This window comes from Carcharhinus amblyrhynchos, chromosome 13 (assembly GCF_965287045.1).
Source record: "Carcharhinus amblyrhynchos chromosome 13, sCarAmb.v2.hapA, whole genome shotgun sequence".
Lineage (NCBI taxonomy): Eukaryota > Metazoa > Chordata > Chondrichthyes > Carcharhiniformes > Carcharhinidae > Carcharhinus > Carcharhinus amblyrhynchos.
The window spans coordinates 26,750,141-26,770,631 of record NC_137336.1 but is presented as its reverse complement, the minus strand read 5'-3'; the positions used below and the strand labels follow the sequence as shown (position 1 = coordinate 26,770,631).

General features: G+C 42.6%; 1 protein-coding gene across 3 annotated transcripts in view; it reads left to right on the top strand.

The window, feature by feature from the left end:
• The window catches only part of LOC145351477 (follistatin-related protein 5-like), a 490,544-nt gene extending 470,635 nt beyond the window's left edge, over positions 1-19,909 (top strand). For all 3 annotated transcript variants that reach the window (XM_080201073.1, XM_080201071.1, XM_080201072.1), the window contains 3 exons: positions 121-228; positions 9,016-9,140; positions 17,872-19,909. In XM_080201073.1, coding sequence (XP_080057199.1) covers positions 121-228; positions 9,016-9,140; positions 17,872-18,574 — 936 coding nt within the window. In that variant the 3' untranslated portion in view covers positions 18,575-19,909. The remainder of the gene's footprint in view (positions 1-120; positions 229-9,015; positions 9,141-17,871) is intronic.
• Positions 19,910-20,491: the final 582 nt, after the last annotated feature.

The window sequence follows — 20,491 nt, the reverse complement described above, 5'->3', positions numbered from 1 at the left end:
TGACTGGAAGGCAGTTACTGACCATCTCAAAATGAATGTCAAGCTCTCCTAATATGTACTCAAGAGGCAGAATCTGGGACTAAATGTATATAACTGTCTGCCATTGTAATTCTTTTATAGGCTGTATCGACAGACCCTGTCCCAGTGAAATTGCAATATGACAAGTCACATGACCAAGTTTGGGTTCTAAGCTGGGGAGATGTGAGCAAAAGCAATCCTACTCTGCAGGTATGAAAGAGTTAATACGTCTTCCTTTCCCAAAGAATAGAAGGTAGGCCATTGACTTTAAATTGATGATTAGCTAATTTTGCAAGGAATATTCAAAAGTAATGACAGATTTTTGATCGACTAGGGCGTCAAGTGGTATGGGGTCAGACGGGAGGGTGAAGTTAAGACCATAATTAAATCAGCCGTAATCTTACTGAGTAGTGGAGCAGGTTTGAGGGACACAGTCATCTACTTATGCTCCTGTATGTTCTTAATATTTAAACGTAGAAAAGACCCTAATTCTTCTTAATTAATTTACGCACATTTATTCTACAGTCTTTTTCTTTCATTAATTAATGACATGAGTGGCAGTGATGATGCCAGCATTTGTTGTTTTATTTTATTTATTCATTTATTGTATTAAATTTTGTTCCAGGAGGCAGTCACACCCCTTGGCTGGATAGAACTTTAAAGTTGATCAATGGTCAGGGGCAAAAGATTGTGACTGTGATCTAATGGCCCAGTTGACCATAGGCACAAATTCCATAATGGCCATTAAATCACGCAAGAGCCTAGAAATGGGATTTGTGCCAGTGAGGTCTCAGAATATGATCTCCTCCTCCCCTGATCATCTTCCCTGCCTCCATCAGCAATTTAATCAGGTTCCTGCCCAGGAAGGGTCTAAGCCTGATTTTCATGAAATGGCACTACAGTTCAAAACCAGTTGAGATAACCATGCTGGGGGCACACTGGTTACTGTAGCCCCACAGTTAGTGATTTGATTTATTATTGTCATATGTATTGGTATACAGTGAAAAGTATTATTTCTTGCACACAGTATAAAGCATATTGTTCATAGAGAAGGAAAGGAGTGCAGAATATAGTGTTACAGTCAAAGCTAGGGTGTAGAGAAAGAGCAACTGAATGCGAGGTAGGTCCATTGAAAAATCTGATGGGAGGAGGGAAGAAGCTATTCTTAAGTCGGTTGCTATGTGTCCTCAGACTTTTGTATCATTTTCTCAACAGAAGGTGGTGGAAGAGAGTATGTCCAGGGTGTGCGAGATCCTTGATTAAGCTGGCTGCTTTGCTAAGGCAGTGGGAAGTGTAGACAGAGTCAATGGATGGGAGGCTGGTTTGAGCTTCATTGGGCTTCATTCACAACCCTTTGTAGTTTTTTGTGGTCTTGGACAGAGCAGGAACCATACCAAGCTGTGATACAACCAAAAAGAATGCTTTCTATGGTGCATCTGTAAAAATTGGTGAGTTGTAGGGACATGCGTGTTGGAGCCGACGAGGGAGCGAGCTATCTTGGATCTCGTGCTATGTAATGAGGCGGGTAGAATTAGGGACCTTGCGGTGAAGGATCCTCTTGGGGAGAGTGATCATTGTATGGTGGAGTTTCTGGTGCAGATGGAGGAGGAGAAAGTGGGTTCCCAGACACGCGTACTTTGTTTGAATAGAGGGGAGTACGGTAGGATGAGAGAAGAATTGGCGAATGTTGACTGGGGGAGCGCGTTGGAGGGAGGGTCTGTTGAGGAGCAGTGGAGGATCTTTAAGGAGATCTTTCTTGGTGCTCAGCGGAAATTTATTCCGATGGTCAAAAAGGACCGTAGGAGGAGAGGTGATAAGCCGTGGATAACGAAGGAGGTGAAGGAAAGTGTTAAATTAAAAGCGGAGGAATTTAGAGTAGCAAAGAGTAGTCGGCGAGAAGAGGATTGGGAGAGGTTTAAATGTCAACAAAGATTGACAAAGAAGTTGATAAAGAAGGGTAGGAGAAACTATGAAGCTGGGCTAGCGCTTAATATAAAAAAGGATAGCAAGAGTTTTTATAAATATATAAAAAGGAAGAGGCTGGCTAGGGTGAACGTTGGTCCTTTAGAGGATGAGAAAGGGGACCTAGTGGTAGGGGATGGGGATATGGCTAAGGTATTGAATAACTTTTTTGTTTCTGTCTTCACGGAGGAGGACGTGAATAATTTGCCGGGTGTTAGTGATGGAAAGGTGGTAGGACTGGAGGGTCTTAATGACATTACTGTTACTAGAGAGGCGGTGCTCGACAGACTGGAGGGGCTGATTGTGGACAAGTCCCCAGGACCAGATGGAATGCATCCGAGGGTTCTGAAAGAAATGGCGGAGGTGTTAGTGGATGCCTTGGTGGTTATTTTCCAGACGTCGCTGGATTTCGGTGAAGTGCCGGAAGATTGGAAAACGGCTAATGTTACGCCGTTGTTTAAGAAGGGTGCCAGGCAAAAGGCGGGGAATTATAGGCTGGTTAGTTTAACGTCTGTGGTAGGTAAAATGTTAGAATCCGTCATTAAGGAGGAAATTGCGAGGCATCTTGAAGGGAATTGCTTGATAGAGCAGACGCAGCACGGTTTCATTAAAGGGAAATCGTGTCTGACAAATTTACTGGAGTTCTATGAGGATGTGTCTAGGGCGGTGGATAGAGGAGAGCCGGTGGATGTGGTCTTTCTGGATTTTCAGAAGGCGTTTGACAAAGTACCTCACAAGAGGTTATTGCAGAAGGTCGAGGGACATGGAGTTGGGGGTAGGGTGTTAGCGTGGATAGAGGATTGGTTGTCAAATAGGAGGCAGAGAGTGGGGGTCAACGGGTGCTATTCGGATTGGCGGATGGTGACTAGTGGAGTGCCCCAGGGGTCGGTGCTGGGGCCTCAGCTTTTTACCGTTTATATAGATGATCTGGAGGAGGGAACCGAGTGTAGGGTGTCGAAATTTGCTGATGACACCAAGATTGGGGGAACGGCAAATTGCGTGGAGGGTGTGGAGAGTCTGCAGAAGGATCTAGATAGGCTGGGTGAATGGGCCAGGAAATGGCAAATGGAATTTAATGTTGGCAAGTGTGAGGTGGTCCACTTTGGTAGGAATAATGGTAGGAAGGACTATTACTTACGTGGCGAAAAACTGCAGCAGGCGACGGTGCAGAGGGACCTTGGGGTCCTTGTGCACGAGTCGCAAAAACCCAGCTTGCAGGTGCAGCAGGTGGTCAGGAAGGCGAATGGGATGCTGGCCTTCATAGCGAAGGGGATTGAATATAAAAGTAGGGAAGTCTTGCTGCAGCTGTATAGGGCATTGGTGAGGCCGCAGCTGGAGTACTGTGTGCAGTTTTGGGCGCCGCACCTGCGCAAAGATATTTTGGCCTTGGAGGGAGTGCAGAGGAGGTTTACTAGGCTGATACTGGAGTTGAGGGGGTTGAGCTATGAGGAGAGGCTGAATAAGCTGGGCTTGTACTCGTTAGAGTTTAGAAGAATGAGGGGAGATCTCATTGAGACGTATAAGATGATGAATGGGATGGATAGGATAGAGGTGGAGAGACTCTTCCCACTCAAAAGACAGTAGGACTAGGGGGCACAGCCTCAAGATAAAGGGGGGGCGGTTTAGAACGGAGTTGAGGAGGAACTTCTTCACTCAAAGGGTGGTGAATCTCTGGAATTCTCTGCCCGTTGAAGTGGTGGAGGCTGCCTCGCTAAATATTTTTAAGACGCGGGTTGATGGGTTTTTGATAAGAGAGGGGATTAAGGGTTATGGGGAGAGGGCGGGAATGTGGAACTGAGCCACAACAGATCAGCCATGATCTTATTGAATGGCGGGGCAGGCTCGAAGGGCTGGATGGCCTACTCCTGCTCCTATTTCTTATGTTCTTATGCCAAATTTCCTTAGACTCCTGAGAAAGTAGAGGCGTTGTTGGGCTTTCTTAACGATAGTATCGGCATGGAGGGATCAGGACACCTGGTCCCTCCCCGCTGTTGATGATCTGGACACCTAAAAACTTGAAGCTCTCGATCATTTCTACTTTGTCCCAGTGATGTAGACAGGGACATGTCATCCATTGTGCTTCCTGAAGTGAGAGACATGCCCAATACCCTGTGGTACTGCACCCTGTAAAAAGTCTGACAACACCAGGTTTTAGTCCAACTGCTTTATTTGATAGTAAACTCACTGGACTAAAACCTGGTGTTGTCAGACTTTTTACTCTGTGTTTACCCCAGTCCAACGCCGGCATACCCACATCACTACTGCAGCCTGGCATTGTTGGGGGAGGGGGGGGTTTACCCTTCCACGTGTGGGGAGAGTTCTTTTATCTGTTGAGGGATGGATGGGGTGCCCTTATCCAAGAGGTGTCTCAGTATTCATGGTGGGAGAGGGGGAGGGGTGTTCAGTGTCTTTGTGAGGGGGTGGTTGGGGTGCCTTTTATTGAAATTGGAGATCAGGTTACCCTTTAAAAAGGGAGCCCAAACTCAAGATTCCCGGTGTTGCCAGCTTTCTAAGGTCCCACCTCTCCAGCTGCCTATGTGAATCTTATTTCCCCTTTGAAATTGCAAAGAGTGTTATTCAATAGAGTGAGAACAGCCAACTGTGCAGCTTGTGGCTTCTCCTGGCTCTCTCGCATGATCCAATTCTCTGTCTATTTTTGGGAAGATTGCAGTTCATATTGATAGAGGAACCTTAACCTTAACTTTGCCCAATAAATATGAGGCAGTTGCTATCTGTGTGGATGAGGAGGAGGAATGCTGGATGGATGAACCAACTGACCGTGGCGCTATGGTGCCAAATGCCATTTAAGTCAGGGGGAGGGAAAATGAAGTGGTAGAGATTGGGGACAATATAGTTAGGGGGACAAATAATGTTCTTTAAAACCATGACCAGGAGTTCAGCCTTGTGTGGCGTGACTGGTGCTAAGATTAAGGACACGTTTTCGCAGTTAGGAAAAAAAACTTGGAGTAGAAGGGGGCAGGTCCACTTGTTGTTGTCCACATAGGAACCAACAACATTGATGGAATTAGGAATGATTTTCTGTTGAGAGTTTGAGAAGTTAAAGTCCAATTAAAAAACAGAACATCAAAGGTGATCCATTTGCCAATTGGCATATGGGGTTAAATAGATTAGAGAAATAAACAACAGGTTCAAAGAGTGATGTCATTAGAAGGGGCTTCCATTCATGGAGTACTGGCACCAGCCAGAAAAGAGATAGCTGATCAAATTGGAATGGGCTTCACATAAATGAGGCTGTGACCAGCATCCTGGCAAATCTTCACTTTGCTTAAAACTCTAAGCAAACAGGGAGGCAGGGAGTGTTCTGGGTGAAGAGTAACTTGAAAATCCAAAGAGAAAAGTTGAGATAACAAACAAACAGTGTAGCAAAGTGAGTAAAGAAAAGTAGAATAGGATAGGAGGGGACAGACACTTTAACAATAACTTTGCATGAGTGAGTGAGATCCATGCAGAGAATAGCAATAAAACACAAAATTAAAGCACTTTATCTTAATGTGTGCAGCATCTGCAGTAAGATAAGCTAGTAGCACAATAGAGATAAATGGTTTAGATTTAATAGCCATTACAAAGGCAGGTTGCATCTTCACTAAGGATGGGAAATAAATATTCCAGTGTACACAATATTTCGAAAAGAGAGACAGAGTGGTAAAGGAGCGAAGGAGAAATGGAAAGTGCAGTTATGCGGGATGACATGAAGGATGCTCCTTCAATAACACCTTCCAAATCTGCAACCTCTAACATCTAGAAGGACAAAGGCAGCAGATGGATTGGAACAGCACCATCTGCAAGTTCACCTCCCAAAGCCACATACCATCCTGACTTGGAACTATATCACCTTTCTTGCTGGGTCAAAATCCTGGAACTCCCTCATTAACAATGCAGTTTAAAGGATAAACAGATGGGCTATGCTAATCTATGATGTAGATGATTATGTATCACTGACATCAGTCAGTTGAGAGAGAGAGAGAGAGGCTGTAATACCATGCTGAGGAGCAACATGCCTACTCTGTAACCTGTTTAGATGCAACACTAATAAACAAGAGTTAAGTCAAGTACCAGAGTATGATGACAATCTGTCCAGAAACCATCTCAGGCAGAATTTTCCCACCCCGCCTGCCACGGGAATCATAGTGGGCGGGACAAGCAATGCAAAGGTCTGTTCACCTCGGGCAGGATTTTCCGGTCTTGTGGCTATCACAGCCAGAAAATCCCACCCCTAGAGTCTACACATTAGAGATTACCAACTCAGAACAAAAAAGACTATGGGTGTACCTATACCACATGGACTGCACCATTCACGAAGATGGGTGACCATCACCTTCTCAAGGGCAGTTAGGGATGGACAATAAATGCTGGCCTAGCCAGCAATACCCACATCCTGTGAAAAAATTTTTAAAAAGGACATTAGTTGTGAAATATCTTGGCTCAGACAATCATGAAGTGGAATCAGTATAGGTGAAGATTAGGAACAGCAAGTGTAAGAAAAAATGGTGGGGGCAATTTTTAGGCTGCCTTACAATAGTCATACCACTAGACAGAGCTTTAAGCAAGAGTATGTACCAGAGGAAGGGAATAATTGAGGGAGACTCAGGGGGCACAATGTTACCAGCCATTCACACCACCCTGCAAATCTCCATTCACCCCAGTGGGATGGAAAATCCCATCTGCATGAACAGCCGGAAAATTCCAGCCTTCATATAGACTGTCCAATCAAATTGGCAAGGGTGGTTTGGAGGTGAATTTGTAGAATGTTTTTGTGAGAGTTTCCTGGAGCAGTGTTGTGAAACCAACCAGGGATAGCAGTATTTAAGTCTAATATTGTGTAATGAGGCAGGGTTAACAAGCAAATTCAAAGTAAAAGTTCAACTGGGAAATAGTGATCACAATTGAATTCTATGCTAGGTTTGAAAGTGACACACTTCAATCACAAACAAGAACTTTAAACGTAAACAAAACCAATTACACACATATGAGGGGGAGAACTAACTATGGTTAATTAGACTAACAGGTATGGTGGTAAATAAACAGTGGGAAAAACATTTAAGCCTAAACAATTCAAAAGGTTGAACAAAAGTACATTCCATAATAAAACAAAAGAACAGCCGCCCCTGACTGCGTACCCAGTAATTGTTAAGCTGCCCAGGATTCAGAGACCCAGTGTCAGTGAGCTGTCTCTGTGTACCTGATTTGGATTGACAGCTGGTCAACTGAACATTAATGGAGCCTGGCCAGTAAAATGGACCAGGCCTCGCACAAACGTTTCCCCAGCTTTCCACAAGTGGAATTAAAAGTCCCTCTATTGTTTCATAGAAACCTTACAGTGCAGAAGGAGGCCATTCAGCCCATCAAGTCTGCATCAACAACAATCCCACCCCAGGCCCTATCCCTACAACCTCTCACATTTACTCTGGTAATTCCTCTAACCTATACATCCCAAGATACTAAGGGGCAATTTAGCATGACAAATCAGCCTAATCTGCACATCTTTGGAGCATGGGAGGAAACTGGAGCACCTGGAGGAAACCCACCCAGACACAGGGAGAGTATGCAAACTCTACATAGACAGTGACCTGAGCAAGGAATCGAACCGAAGTCCCTGGAGCTGTGAGGCAGCAGTGCTAACCACTGTGCTACTGTACCGCCCATCTGTGGTATTGTGAGTTGGACATTTAACCACACAATTTGGGTTCAGTAAGAATCATAGAATCGCTACAGCGCAAAAGTAGGCCATTCTGCCCATTGAGTCTGCACCGACAACAATCCCACCTAGGCCCTATCCCCTATACCCTGCTAATCCATCTAATGCATCCTGGGACAGTAAGGGGAAATTTAACATGGCCAATGCACCTCACCCGCACATCTTTGGACTAATGGTTGACCTACGGACCTCCTTTCGAACCAAATTAAATAACTGTGGACCAGAATTAAAATCAATATGTTCTGAGATGATAATTAGCTTGGTCAGGTAAATGCAGATCCTAAAAAAACTCGTGTTCAATTGGCGGTTCAACTGGAGTTAGGAAACACAAATATATAGAGATGGTCATGAGTTATTTTCCAACTTAATCAGTGAAACTAATTGAAGATAAGCAGCTAAAAATTCTGTATTGTTACTAAAGAATTAACTGTTGTGTAAAAATAGTATACACAGAAATGTCTCAAGAATGCATAGAGAATTTGTACATAAACTTTGCCAGTGGGAATTTCTGTCCTCTGTTGAATAGATCCATCAGAAATGGTAACTTTCTGAATGTGTGCTGCCGGAGGGAACCTTGACTATCAGTAGCGTATGTGGGGAATTAAGTTGTCATTTTCTGCTCCAAATTTTTTGCCATGTGATAATGGCAGGTGAAACACAGTTGAAAATCAGACTCCAGTAAAAACCAGCTGTACCCTTTCTGGATCATTAACCTGTGTACCAGGGCCTGACAATGCAGTTGTTTAGTGGTGTGGGCCAACATTAGAAAGTACAGGACTTAATTTCCTTTAGCATGAACAGGAATCAAACCAACTGTCTCACAAAAGAGCCAGCATAAGCACTATGGGCCAAATGACTTCCTTCTGTGCTGTGGGTTGCTAAGATTCTGTGAAGTTAATGAAGTATTTAATTCACTGATATTTCTTTCTGTGTGCAAATGGTGGTGACATTTCATGCATATTTTCCAGCTAGACTGATAAATTTGGCTTCAATGTATTTCTACAGCTGCATTTTCAACTAATGCACTCAGCTGTGTTGACCTATTGGCCAAATACCCTTCCCACTATGGAGACTTACAATTGAATGCCTGTTTAGGTTAGATAGTTCGATGATGTCAATACCAATTTACATTATAACCCAGAGGAAAATGGGAAATATCTGTAAGTAATTAAGTCAAGAACAAAAAAATGACCTACAAGAAATCAAGGTCACATTAGAGTGAATAGAGTTTCCAGGTAATAATATTGGAATTCCAGACTTTAATTTGGAGACACATAGCTATGTGATTACGTTGATTATTCTGGCTCTTACCTTTACAGATCATCACTCAGGCAAGTGGAAATGGAGGCCATCACACCATCCACACACAACCAGTTGGCAAGCAGTTTGATCGGGTGGATGACTTTTTTATTCCTCCGACTAACCTAATCATCAATCACATTAGGTAAAATTCTACAGGCTTGTTTTACAGAGAGATACCCGTGACAATGCAACAGCAGGGTACGTTTCTCATACAGAGCGTCTTGTGTGAGAAATATACTATATGCTGTACAGTTGTGTAATTTCCTTCCAAATATCCGAGGAAGAAACGAGGAATGTTCTGTTGGAATAAACATGAAGTGGTGTTTGCTTCATTTGTAGCACTTGAAGGCTATTCTTCCAAACAAACAGAATAATTGTACAACAACGCTAGTTCCGAATAGCAATGAGATGTTTGTGGATGATATTTGAGGAATGTAAAATGAGTCCAGAAAGTGTGAAATGATTAATTAACATCTGTACAGTATGCAGGCTTCACTCAGCCTTAAGTTCCAGTCTATGATAGATTCAGTAAGAGCTCCCCCTTCCCCCACTGCCGCACATCTACATCCATTTACCACAGTTCTACTAGTAATACAGTCTTGTGGTTGGCATATACATCCCCATTTAACATTTTAAAGCAACCCTACTACAGCAGGAGAACTGGATAAAATAGTTTTATACAGTAAGAAGTCTGCCAACACCAGGTTAAAGTCCAACAGTTTTATTTGGAATCATGAGCTTTCGGAGGACTGCCACTTCATCTGATGAAGGAGCAGCATTCCGAAGCTTGTGATGCCAAATAAACCTGTTGGACTTTAACCTAGTGAGACTTCTTACTGTGCCCATCCCAGTCCAACACCAGCATGGCCACATCATAGTTTCATACAATCATGGACTTTAATATCACCAATGTTACATAGAAAAGAGCAATAGTTTTTTTTTTAAAATGGAGGGAACAATAAAAAGATAAACCCAGCATGTTGCATACTACAGATTATAACAGGGCTAATTTATTTATTCATTTCACCCCAAAGCCAAAATACAATGGGTGGGACTTTCCTGTTGTTCCTGCCGGCAGGATCTTTTGGTCCTGTTGACAGTGACCCTCCCCTTCCCCACAACTGTGGGTTCCCTAGCGACAGAGGGTGCAAACAAAGGGAAACAATGTTGACAATGGTGCACTGGAAGATCCCACCACCAGCCAATGGTGGGTGCCTGTTCCATTTAAGAATCAATCATGTTTCAATGGGATATGTAGAATAGTGCAGCAGGAGGTCATTCAGCCCTGCACTGACTCGGCACCTTATCCAGGCCCATACCCCGGCCCATCTGATTTCCGTAACCCCCAATCCATGTTACTTACACAACTTGGGATGCTAAGGGACAATTTAGCATGACCAATCCACATAACCTGCATATCTTTGGAGGAAACCGGAGCACCTGGAGGAAACCCAAGTAGACACAGGGAGAATATGCAAACTCCACACAGATAGCCACCCAAGGCTGGAATTGAACTCTGGTCCGTGAAGCTGAGAGGCAGTAAGGCTAACCACTGTGCCAGCGTGCTGCCCCACATGAGAATTAGTCTGTAGATTGATTCTCCACATTTTTTGTATTGACCATAAGCCAAACTTTGTTATGCTAATGCAGCTGATAAAATTAAATTATAGTTTATGGGAGGTTATTTGTCCAATTTTTGGCACTGCTGAGTGCCAGAAAAAGAGAGAACGTTAGATTAGATTTTAGAACTAGCCAGATGTCATACAGCAGGTGTAGGAACCAAGCAGCAAGTCCAGATAAACATCAAGCTCTAACTACATCATGCCAAGATGGAACAATGGTCAGGTTCACTCCACTGTGTATGTTTCCTATGGTGATTGCCCAGCAATGGCCAAGGCATCTTATGCCTATGGACACACGTAACATTGGCCGTGCTGAAGCACTTTGTTTTTCTTAACTAGATAATTGCATCTAATACCTATGTAATCCAGTGTCAAATCTGTATACAACCAATAATGAAAAGACAGATTAGTAACTGATAATATAAGAATAGCTGACAAAATGGGTGGCAGAGTAGTTAACTCTGCTGCCCTACAAACCTGGATTTGATTCCCGGCTTGGGTCACTGTCTGTGTGGAGCTTGCACGTTCTCCCCGTCTCTGCCTGGATTTCCTCCGGGTGCTCCAGTTTCCTCCAAAGATGTGCAAGTTAGGTTCAGTGGTCATGCTAAATTTTCCCTTTGTGTCAGGGGGATTAGCAGGGTTACAGGGATAGGGCCCAGGTGGGATTGTCGTTGGTGTAAGCTTGGTGGGCCAAATGGCCTCCTTTTACACTTTAGGGATTCTCTGAAACTATTCTATGGAAATGATCAGTGATAAATTATTAGCATTGCATAGGCATCCTCTCACTGAGTATCTCAGGATTCCATCCAGTTGTATGAATTGCCCAGTCCTAAGCATCCTCTCTGCATGCGGGAAATTATATCACTTATCCCAGTGCTGTCCTTACGCCTCCAGCAAAACAAATTGTTGTTGAAAAATGGTGACCCAGCTACATATTCATAACAGCATAATCAATCCAAACTGCATAATCTGCAGCTGATTGTTAGAAGAGTCTACTATATGTAAATATAGAGATGATGCATATTTATTTTCTATGTCAGAACAACACAGAACCAATTTATTTATCTGCAGTCACCTAATATTAGAATAATACTTGTAAGGTTATCTGTTCAACTCATCACTAATTCCACAGGATGTTACTGTTGAAGCTATTCTTGCTAGTTCTGAATCCCAAGTGAAACTCCATTACATGCTAGTCCACTTATGTCTCCCTGATACAAAGCACCTCTTTCATTGCTTGGAAAATTTTATGTTCATATCTACCTCAACAAACAAGCAGTCTCAGCTGATGTATTTATCATGAGCAGAAAACCTGGTTGTTTAGTTGACCTAAATACAGTACTAACACAGCAACTCATTAGTCTATCCTTTATACCAACATCAGAGGATGCTATTTTTGTTACATTTTCCCCTGCAATTGACAGTAAAGCCAATGTGAAGGGCGCACAGGCCAAACTGTTTAACTGGGAAATCTGTCATTCCTATTGCTCTGCAGTGTAAGATACCAAATCCACGATGTATGAAAGTTTAACCAAAACTACTAAAACGTTGGAAGATGGTGATATAACTGAAGATGGAAATTGTAAAATGAGGGTCTGGCACATACAGAGTTAATGTGAGAGTAATGATAGTACCCTCCACAGTAAGGCACATGACCCAGACCCGAGGTCAGTGTGGTGTTAAGCAGAGACTGATAGAGACCTAAGTGTGGAGATAGCTCCCAGCCTTTATTCCCTTCACTGTATATACCCTTTACTGCAGACCCTTTATAAACCCCTTACTGCACATGTGTAACAGTTCTACCTATTAACAAAGACTTACAGTTAAACTACTGAAGACTACAAAGACTACTTTAAGGGCATTTTTCTGTAACCAACCCCCTTCCAACATGATGGCAGATTGGGAACTGAAACCCTCAACCTGGCTAAAACGCTGAAACATTCAATGAATACGCCATCAAAAGTTCTGAGCTGAGACAAGCTCCCAACAGAAGCTGAAGGCACAAGTCCAACTTCAGAGAGTCCATTGAACCTGCAAGGCTGAGTTAAATCTTTTAAAGTTCCAGGCTGAAGCAAGGCCTGAGAACCCTTTAATGTATTCAGTGTCAGAGGCACCATTGAAAAAAAAACTGCTAAAATGCACTTCCCCAGTCAGAGGCCCAACACATGGCCTCGGAACTCTTAATTACAGCACAGGAACAGACCCTTCAGCTCTCCAAACCTACATCGATCATACCGCCCCACAGAAGTAAAGCCCCGCTAACCTTCCAGGGATCATATCTCTCTATTCCCATCCTATTCATGTATTTGTCAAGACTCCCCTTAAACTCACTATCGTATCTGTTTCCACTACCTCCCCAGCAGCAAGTTCCAGGCACCCACCACACTCTATAAAAAAAACTTGCCTCGTATATCTCCTTTAAACCTTGTCCGTAGTATTTTAAACCTATGCCCCCTAGTAATTGACTCTTCCACCCTGGGAAAAAGCTTCTGACTATCCACTCTGTCTATGCCGCCCCCATAACTTGTAGATTTCGATCAGGTTGCTCCTCAACCTCCATCATTCCAATGAGAAAAAAACCAAGTTTCTCATAGTTAATGCCCTCCAGGCCAGGCAACATTCTAGTAAATCTTTTCTGTACCCTGTCCAAAGCCTCCACGTCTTTCTGGCAGTGTGGCAACCAGAATTGAACACTATATTCCAAGTACGACCTAACTAAGGTTCTAGAAAGCTGCAACATGACTTGCCAATTTTAAAACTCAATACCCTGGCCAATGAGGGCAAGCATGCTGTATATCTTCTTGACTACCTTCTCCACCTGTGTTGCTACTTTCAGTGACCTATGTATCTGTGCAACCAGATCCCTCTGCCTATCAATACGCTTAAGGGTTCTGCAATTTGCTGTATATTTCCTACCTGTATTAGATCTTCCAAAATGCACATTTATCCGGATTAAATTCACCTGTCATCTCTCTGCCCAAGTTTCCAACCAATCTATACCCTGTTGTTTCCTCTGATGGTCATCATCACTATCTGCATATCCACCAATTTGTGTCTTCTGCAAATTTACTAATCAAACCAGTTACATTTTCCTCCAAATCATTTATATATATTACAAACAGCAAAGGTCCCAGCACTGATCCCTGAGCAACGCCACTTGTTACAGCCCTTCATTCAGAAATGCACCCTTCCACTTCTAATCTGTTTTCTATGACGAGCCTGTTCTGTATCCACCTTGCCAGCTCACCTCTGATCCCATGTGACTTCACCTTCTGCACCAGTCTGCCATGAAGGACCTTGTCACAGGCCTTACTGAAGTCCCATGTAGACAACATCCACTGCCCTATCCTCATCAATCAAGTTTGTTACCTCCTCGAAAAACACGATCAAGTTAGTGAGACACAACCTCCCCTTCACAAAACCATGTTGCCTCTCGCTAATACATCCACTTATTTCCACGTGGGAGTAAATCCTGTCCCGAAGAATCCTCTCCAATAATTTCCCTACCACTGATGTAAGGCTCACCGGCCCGTAATTTCCTGGATTATTCTTGCTATTGTTCTTAAACAAAGGAACAACATTGGCTATTCGCCAATCCTCTGGGACGTCCCTTGTAGCCAATAAGGAAAATATATGGTTATTTAAATCTCTTGGGAATGTTGCAAATGTCCTGCTCGGAAGACAGGAAGTATAAGTTTGAATCAGACCATCATTACTTGGCAAATCATTGAGAACAAAAACCAGCCAATAACCAATGCTAAAGATTTTCAAGAAGCACACCATCACCATTTTGCAGAGTCCAGAAAAACTGGCAGAGTTAAAAGTTTGAAAAAAGAACGTGAATATTCCATAGCCATTCTTAAAAGGAAAATTACATTTAAAGCAGTTCCTGCGAAAAAGCAAAGGGGAAAAGGAATTACGGCACAGACATTCTTAAAATGACAACATTTAAAGCTGCAACTGCGGTATTAAATGACCATGGATCAAAAATCCAACTTACTAAATCAGTTTGAACTTATCCAAGGGCCAAACCCAAGGGGAAATGCATGCAGCATCTTTGAGAAGCAACTTTTCTGCCTTTCCACCTTGGTTTTGTGATCTTGCATATCATATTATCCTAATGCAAGGCATTAATGAATCAGCAACCAGCCTTGAGGAACCATTAACAGCCTTTGACAAATATTTTAATCTTCAAGATAAGGAGAATGCAAAGCTTAAAAAGAGGAATAGAAAATCCCCAGCAAGCAATGAAAGAGAAAAGAAAGGTGCCTGAGCATATGGTTTTTTTCCCCTTCAGGATGTCCGACGACTCATTAATATACATGTTCGAGCTTTGAGAGAAGTGGGTTCACTGTTGGTGACACCTTGCCTTTCACTGAAGCTTCCACACCTGGCTATGGGTTTCACCACCTGCCCTACTTAAACCATTGGAGTGGCAGTGTAGCCATTATCAACGAACTGCACTTTGTTTTCTCCCCTAAATCCTTTAATATCTTCCTCTCCTTCAAGCACAGTGATCAACACTGCTACCTCAACACCAAGGACCTGTGTTCAATTTCAGCCTCAGATCACTGTCTGTGTGGAATTTGCATGTTCTCCCCATGTCTTGGGAGTTTCCTCCAGGTGCTCCAGTTTCCTCCCCGTGCTCCAGTTTCCTCCCAACATCTGAAGATGTGCAGGTTAAGTTGCTTGGCCATGCTAAATTGCCCTTAGTGTCAGGGGGATTAGCAGAATAAATATATGGGGGTTACAGGAATAGGGCCTGGATGGGATTGTGGTCGATGCTGACATGATGGACCAAATGGCCTCCTCCTGCACTGTAGAGATTCTATAAAGCACCTCACTTTGTGCCCGCTCTGACCCTTTTCTTTACACTGTTTATTGTCGATGGTAGATCTGTGCACATTAAGGACACTAAGTGAGCTCAGTTTGTTGCTGTAATCAAAGCCAGTTTTGGTCCACCTCACACCTAATATTTATGCCTGTTGGTAACTCAATTCCAGTAAGCAACTTCAAGAATGAGTGTTGGTAAGTAGATGGGCTGGGCAAAGATGTTATCTAACGATGATTGGCAATTTACTGCACTTGCAGATCATAAACCTTTCATCCCTGTACTCCCCAAGGAACAATCTAAACCTCTCAGATTCAATACCGACTGCTACAAATCCAGCATTTTGATATGATTTTAAACTTCTGACCTGAATCTGAAAATCCTGCTGATCAAAAATCAGCTAATAGCTCCATTATCATCCAGATACTTCCTTGGGTTAAGCTAATTCAGGGAAAGCTGAAGAATTCATTCATTTGGTCAGGTGATATTTTGCACCCAGGTGAATCGTTCTAGTTGATATCAAACAAACTAGAACAGGAGAGTCGTACACTGAAAACCATGATAAGGTGTTTACACTTAACTCAATGGCAACAGTTGAAAGCAGTTTTCCGACAACTTTGTGTGAGTCAGCTTGAGATATTTGTCAGAGGATGATATTCGATGTGGTGAATATAAAAGGGGCGATTTCCTGTCCCCCAACTAAAGCCTCCTCACCTTTCACGATGGTGTAGGTGAGGCTGTTATAACCAGATCTCAACTTAATCAGTCCCCTGCTCCTCTGAACAGCTCCCTGTGTTCCACCCCTCACTGAAAATACTGGTTTACTACCACACTCTGCACTTAGTCAGAAACTAGCCAATTTTCTGACTAAGATAAAGGCGAAATACTGTGGATGCTAGAATTTGAAACAAAACCAGAAAATTCTGGAGGAACTCAGCAGGTCTGAGGGCATCTGTGGAGAGAGAATAGATCCAACGTTTTGAGTCAGGATAATGCTTCGTCAGAGTTCAGACAGAGGTAAACTAACCCCCTCATCCTCTCTGCATCCTACAGTGCAGAAGGAGACCATTCGGGCCATCGAGTATGCACCAAATAGCTTACCCTGGCCCTCTCCCCGCCATAACCCTGTAACTCCATACATGGCTAGTCCACTTAACCTAATCCCCTGGTCACCACACTCTGGTGCCTGTTTGGGTACACTGCGGGAGAATGTAGCATGGCAATGCACCTAACCAGCACATCTTTAAAACAGTGGGAGGAAATTGGAGCACCTGGAGGAAAGCCAAATAGACACGAGGAGAACATGCATGGTCCCACCAACATCCTATACAACTATAGAAAAACATCCTTACTTTTATATTCCGTTCCCCTTGCAATAAACGACAGGGGTCCTGGAATGTCTGCATGAAAAGCTAATGAAAGCGGTTTCCTTAAATAATTTTCAAAGGAAATTGGACAGATAGTTGAGAAACCTACTGAGTTATGGACAAAAAATAGCAGTGTGGGCTAAGCATGGTGCCACTTTCAAAGAACCAGCTGAAATTCAACATAGTCCTCTTTTGTGCTGTGTGTTTTTCTTATTCTATTATTGCTTTATTTAGAACGGTCTCTCTTAAACCTAACACCGCAGGCTTTGCCACTCAAAGCAAGGAAGAATCTGTAAGATAGCCAGCTACATAAAGTTTTATAAGCAGATACTTCTGTCTATCACAGAAATAACCTCTTAACTAAACGTATTTTTAGTGTTCAAATCTATGATTTTTAATAGATGAGTCTTCTATCTAACTGCAGCCCAGTAGAATAGAAATAAATGGCAAATTGTTAACATGGGTGATACTTATCTTTATTAGATTGCAATTTTAAACGAATTATCTTTGTCTAACGGGGCAGGGAGGTGTTTCTCCTACTCATCTGCCTTAACTTGGGTGAAAAGCTGTGGAAACTGCCAGAAGCAATGTTTTTATGAGAACTTCCATTACTTTTCTGCCATCATTACAGTGAATGAATATACAAAACCAGTGCAAACATACAGAAATTTGCTCCTATGGGGTGGCATGGTGGCACAGTGGTTAACACTGCGGTCTCACAGCACAAGGGACCTGAGCCCGATTCCTGGCTTGGATCACTGTCTGTGTGCAGTCTGCACGTTCTCCCCCTGACCTACGTGGGTTTCCTCCGGATGCTCCAGTTTCCTCCCACAGTCAACGATGTGCATTGGCCATGCTAAATTCTCCCTCAGTGTACCCGAACAGGCACTGGAGTGTGGCAAGTAGGGGATTTTCACAGTAACTTCATTGCAGTGTTAACATAAGCCTACTTGTGACATTAATAAATAAACATTAAATAGTTGCTTTCTCACTTTTATCTTTACTTAAATAATGAATATTCTGTGCAATTTGTGTTTTAATTTTCTATTTTAGATTTGGGTTTATTCTGCACAGATCAGAAGCAGCACTTCATAAGATTGATCTGGAGACAGTGGCCTACATTAAAACCATCAGCTTAAAAAACTACAGCTGCATTCCACAGGCAATGGCCTACACTCATCTTGGCGGCTATTACTTCATTCATTGTCTGGCGAATGACTCAACCGTATCCCGGCCACAGATTATCGTCAACAGTGTCACTGATTCTGTAATAGGATACAATGATGAGGTGTCAGGTACTCCATACATCTCCCCCGATGGACACTACCTTGTCAGCACGGATGATTACAAGGGGTTAATTAGAGTCCAGTCTATCAGCTATAGGGGTGAGATCAAGTCTGCCTTTGATATTACTACAAACCTGCACATTGTTGATGTGACCTTTCAGCCATCTTTCACAGAGGCCAACCAGTACTACATCTATGCCAGCTCTCACGTCCAGACAGACCTGCTGTTTCTGGAGCTCTCGACGGGCAACGTTAACATCATTAAAGGGCTGAAGGATCCCATAAAACAAAATGACTGGCTGTGGAATAGCAACAACAGGATCATAGTAGGCAGTGGCCTGTTTGGACAGCACCTCATTACCCCATCCAAGGATTCCTTGTTCATCATAGGTGCAAGACAAAACAAATTGAACTGTGAGATAAGCAACATAATACGAGGTAACACAATCGTGTGGGTTGGGGAAGCATGAAAGGCCACAGAGCGGAGCTTATATTCATCCAATGACCTTTTACACTGCTTTTAAGACAACTGTACAGTTAACATCTGCATTTTTTTACACTGAAAAGCAATCTCAATGTACACAATAACTTTGCTGAATTTAACAGTGTTTTGAACATTATTAGCGTGAGCGTTAGGACGCAACTCTTAGTTGAATAATAAATTAACCCTTTGAGCGTTAACCCTTTGCGTTTTGTAAATCACAATGTGTATCCCATACCTGCAAAAAAAATGTATATTTTCTATAACTTTTCACTGTGGATTATCATAGATGTAGACTAAGGGACAAAAGGAGCTGCAAGTTATTTCTTTTTCAAACCTTTTGTAGTCTAGAAGCTGAAACTGTGGTTATTATAATTTTACTTTGATATCTCGTCGTTTCATTTCTTTTAATTCACTGAAATGATTATATCGAGTCCTCAAAGGGTCACAAAGCAAAAACAATAAAGGTACATGTTAATTGAAATTATTCAGCTAATTGTTGTTTAAATAGTTGGCTCTGCCCCACTAATTCTGTGACTCCTTTACTATGTTTTATCAGTGTAGACGGTATGGTATTCTAAATTTGGCAAACTTGCTTCTGCAATATCATGGCATATGGTGAACCTATTGTTGCAATGTACAGTCCTAAAACGGCAGAGGTAGCAGCTGGTGGGGGAGGCAAGTTCACAGTGTTGTTTATGCGTTAGTTAACCCTGATGGCGTAAGAGCATTGCTCAGTGTTGGATGACATGCTGGAGGAAAACACTTGCAGCAGAAATTTGACCATATTTAAAGCAAAACTGTAAGGATGATTGGCGGTATCTGAAAGTACAATGTTCCAACTCGCTGAATGCTGCGCCTGAACTGAATGGAGTCTGACATCGGGACCCGCTCCAGCACACCCTTAAACATTAGCCAATCAGAAAATGCATGTGTCCCCAATGGCTTTGAAATGTTCCCTTGCGACTGATCAACCAACATTTGCCTGACCGAAAGAAAACGGACATGATCATACCCAAAGTCGTCTCTGGCCTTTCCCTCCCCCACTCTGCCTTCAAGAAACAGTCTTAAAACATAACTTTTAACTACGGTCTGTCTAACAAACAACTATCCAAGGAAATGATCATGAATATTTTAACCAAAGGGCATTTACATTCTGCAGGGTTCCTTAAAGATTAAGTACCTTCTTTGTTTTCCCATTTTAAGATTCTTTTACTACTGTAATGTGATGCTGTGTGATGGAACTGTGAGTCTCCCCATTTTATTTGTTATTACATTGTCAGAATGAACTGTTGGAATACACCTAGTTTAATAAATAAAGAACTTGAAGGCAAAATTTATGCAGAAACTTTGGCTAGGAGTGAGTTTTTCAACTTCACTGTAGTATTATTATAGAGATTAATTCTATAATTTAAAATACTATAGAGTGCAACTTAATAGTTTTTTTTCTTTAAACTTTGTCATCTTTCTCTTCACATAAAAATGATTACCAAATGCTGAGGTGTAAGGTACCCCATACATCCCCCCCAGTGATTGCAAGGCATTTAGAGTCTACCCTATTAGCTATATGGGTGAGATCATGTCTGCCTTTGATGTAGGGGAGGTGATGGCCGAGTGGTATGATCGGATGGTAGACTATTAATCCAGAAACTCTGGGGATCTGGGTTCAAATCCCACCATGGCAAATGTGGACTTTGAATTCAATAATAAAAAATCTGGAATTAAGAATGTATTGATGACCTTGAAACCGTTGTTGATTGTCAGAAAAAGCCACCTGGTTCACTAATGTCTTTTATGGAAGGAAATCTGCCACCCTTATCTAGTCTGGCCTACATGTGACTCCAGAGCCACAGCAATGTGGTTGACTCTTAATTGCCCTTGGGCAACTATGGATGGGCAATAAGTT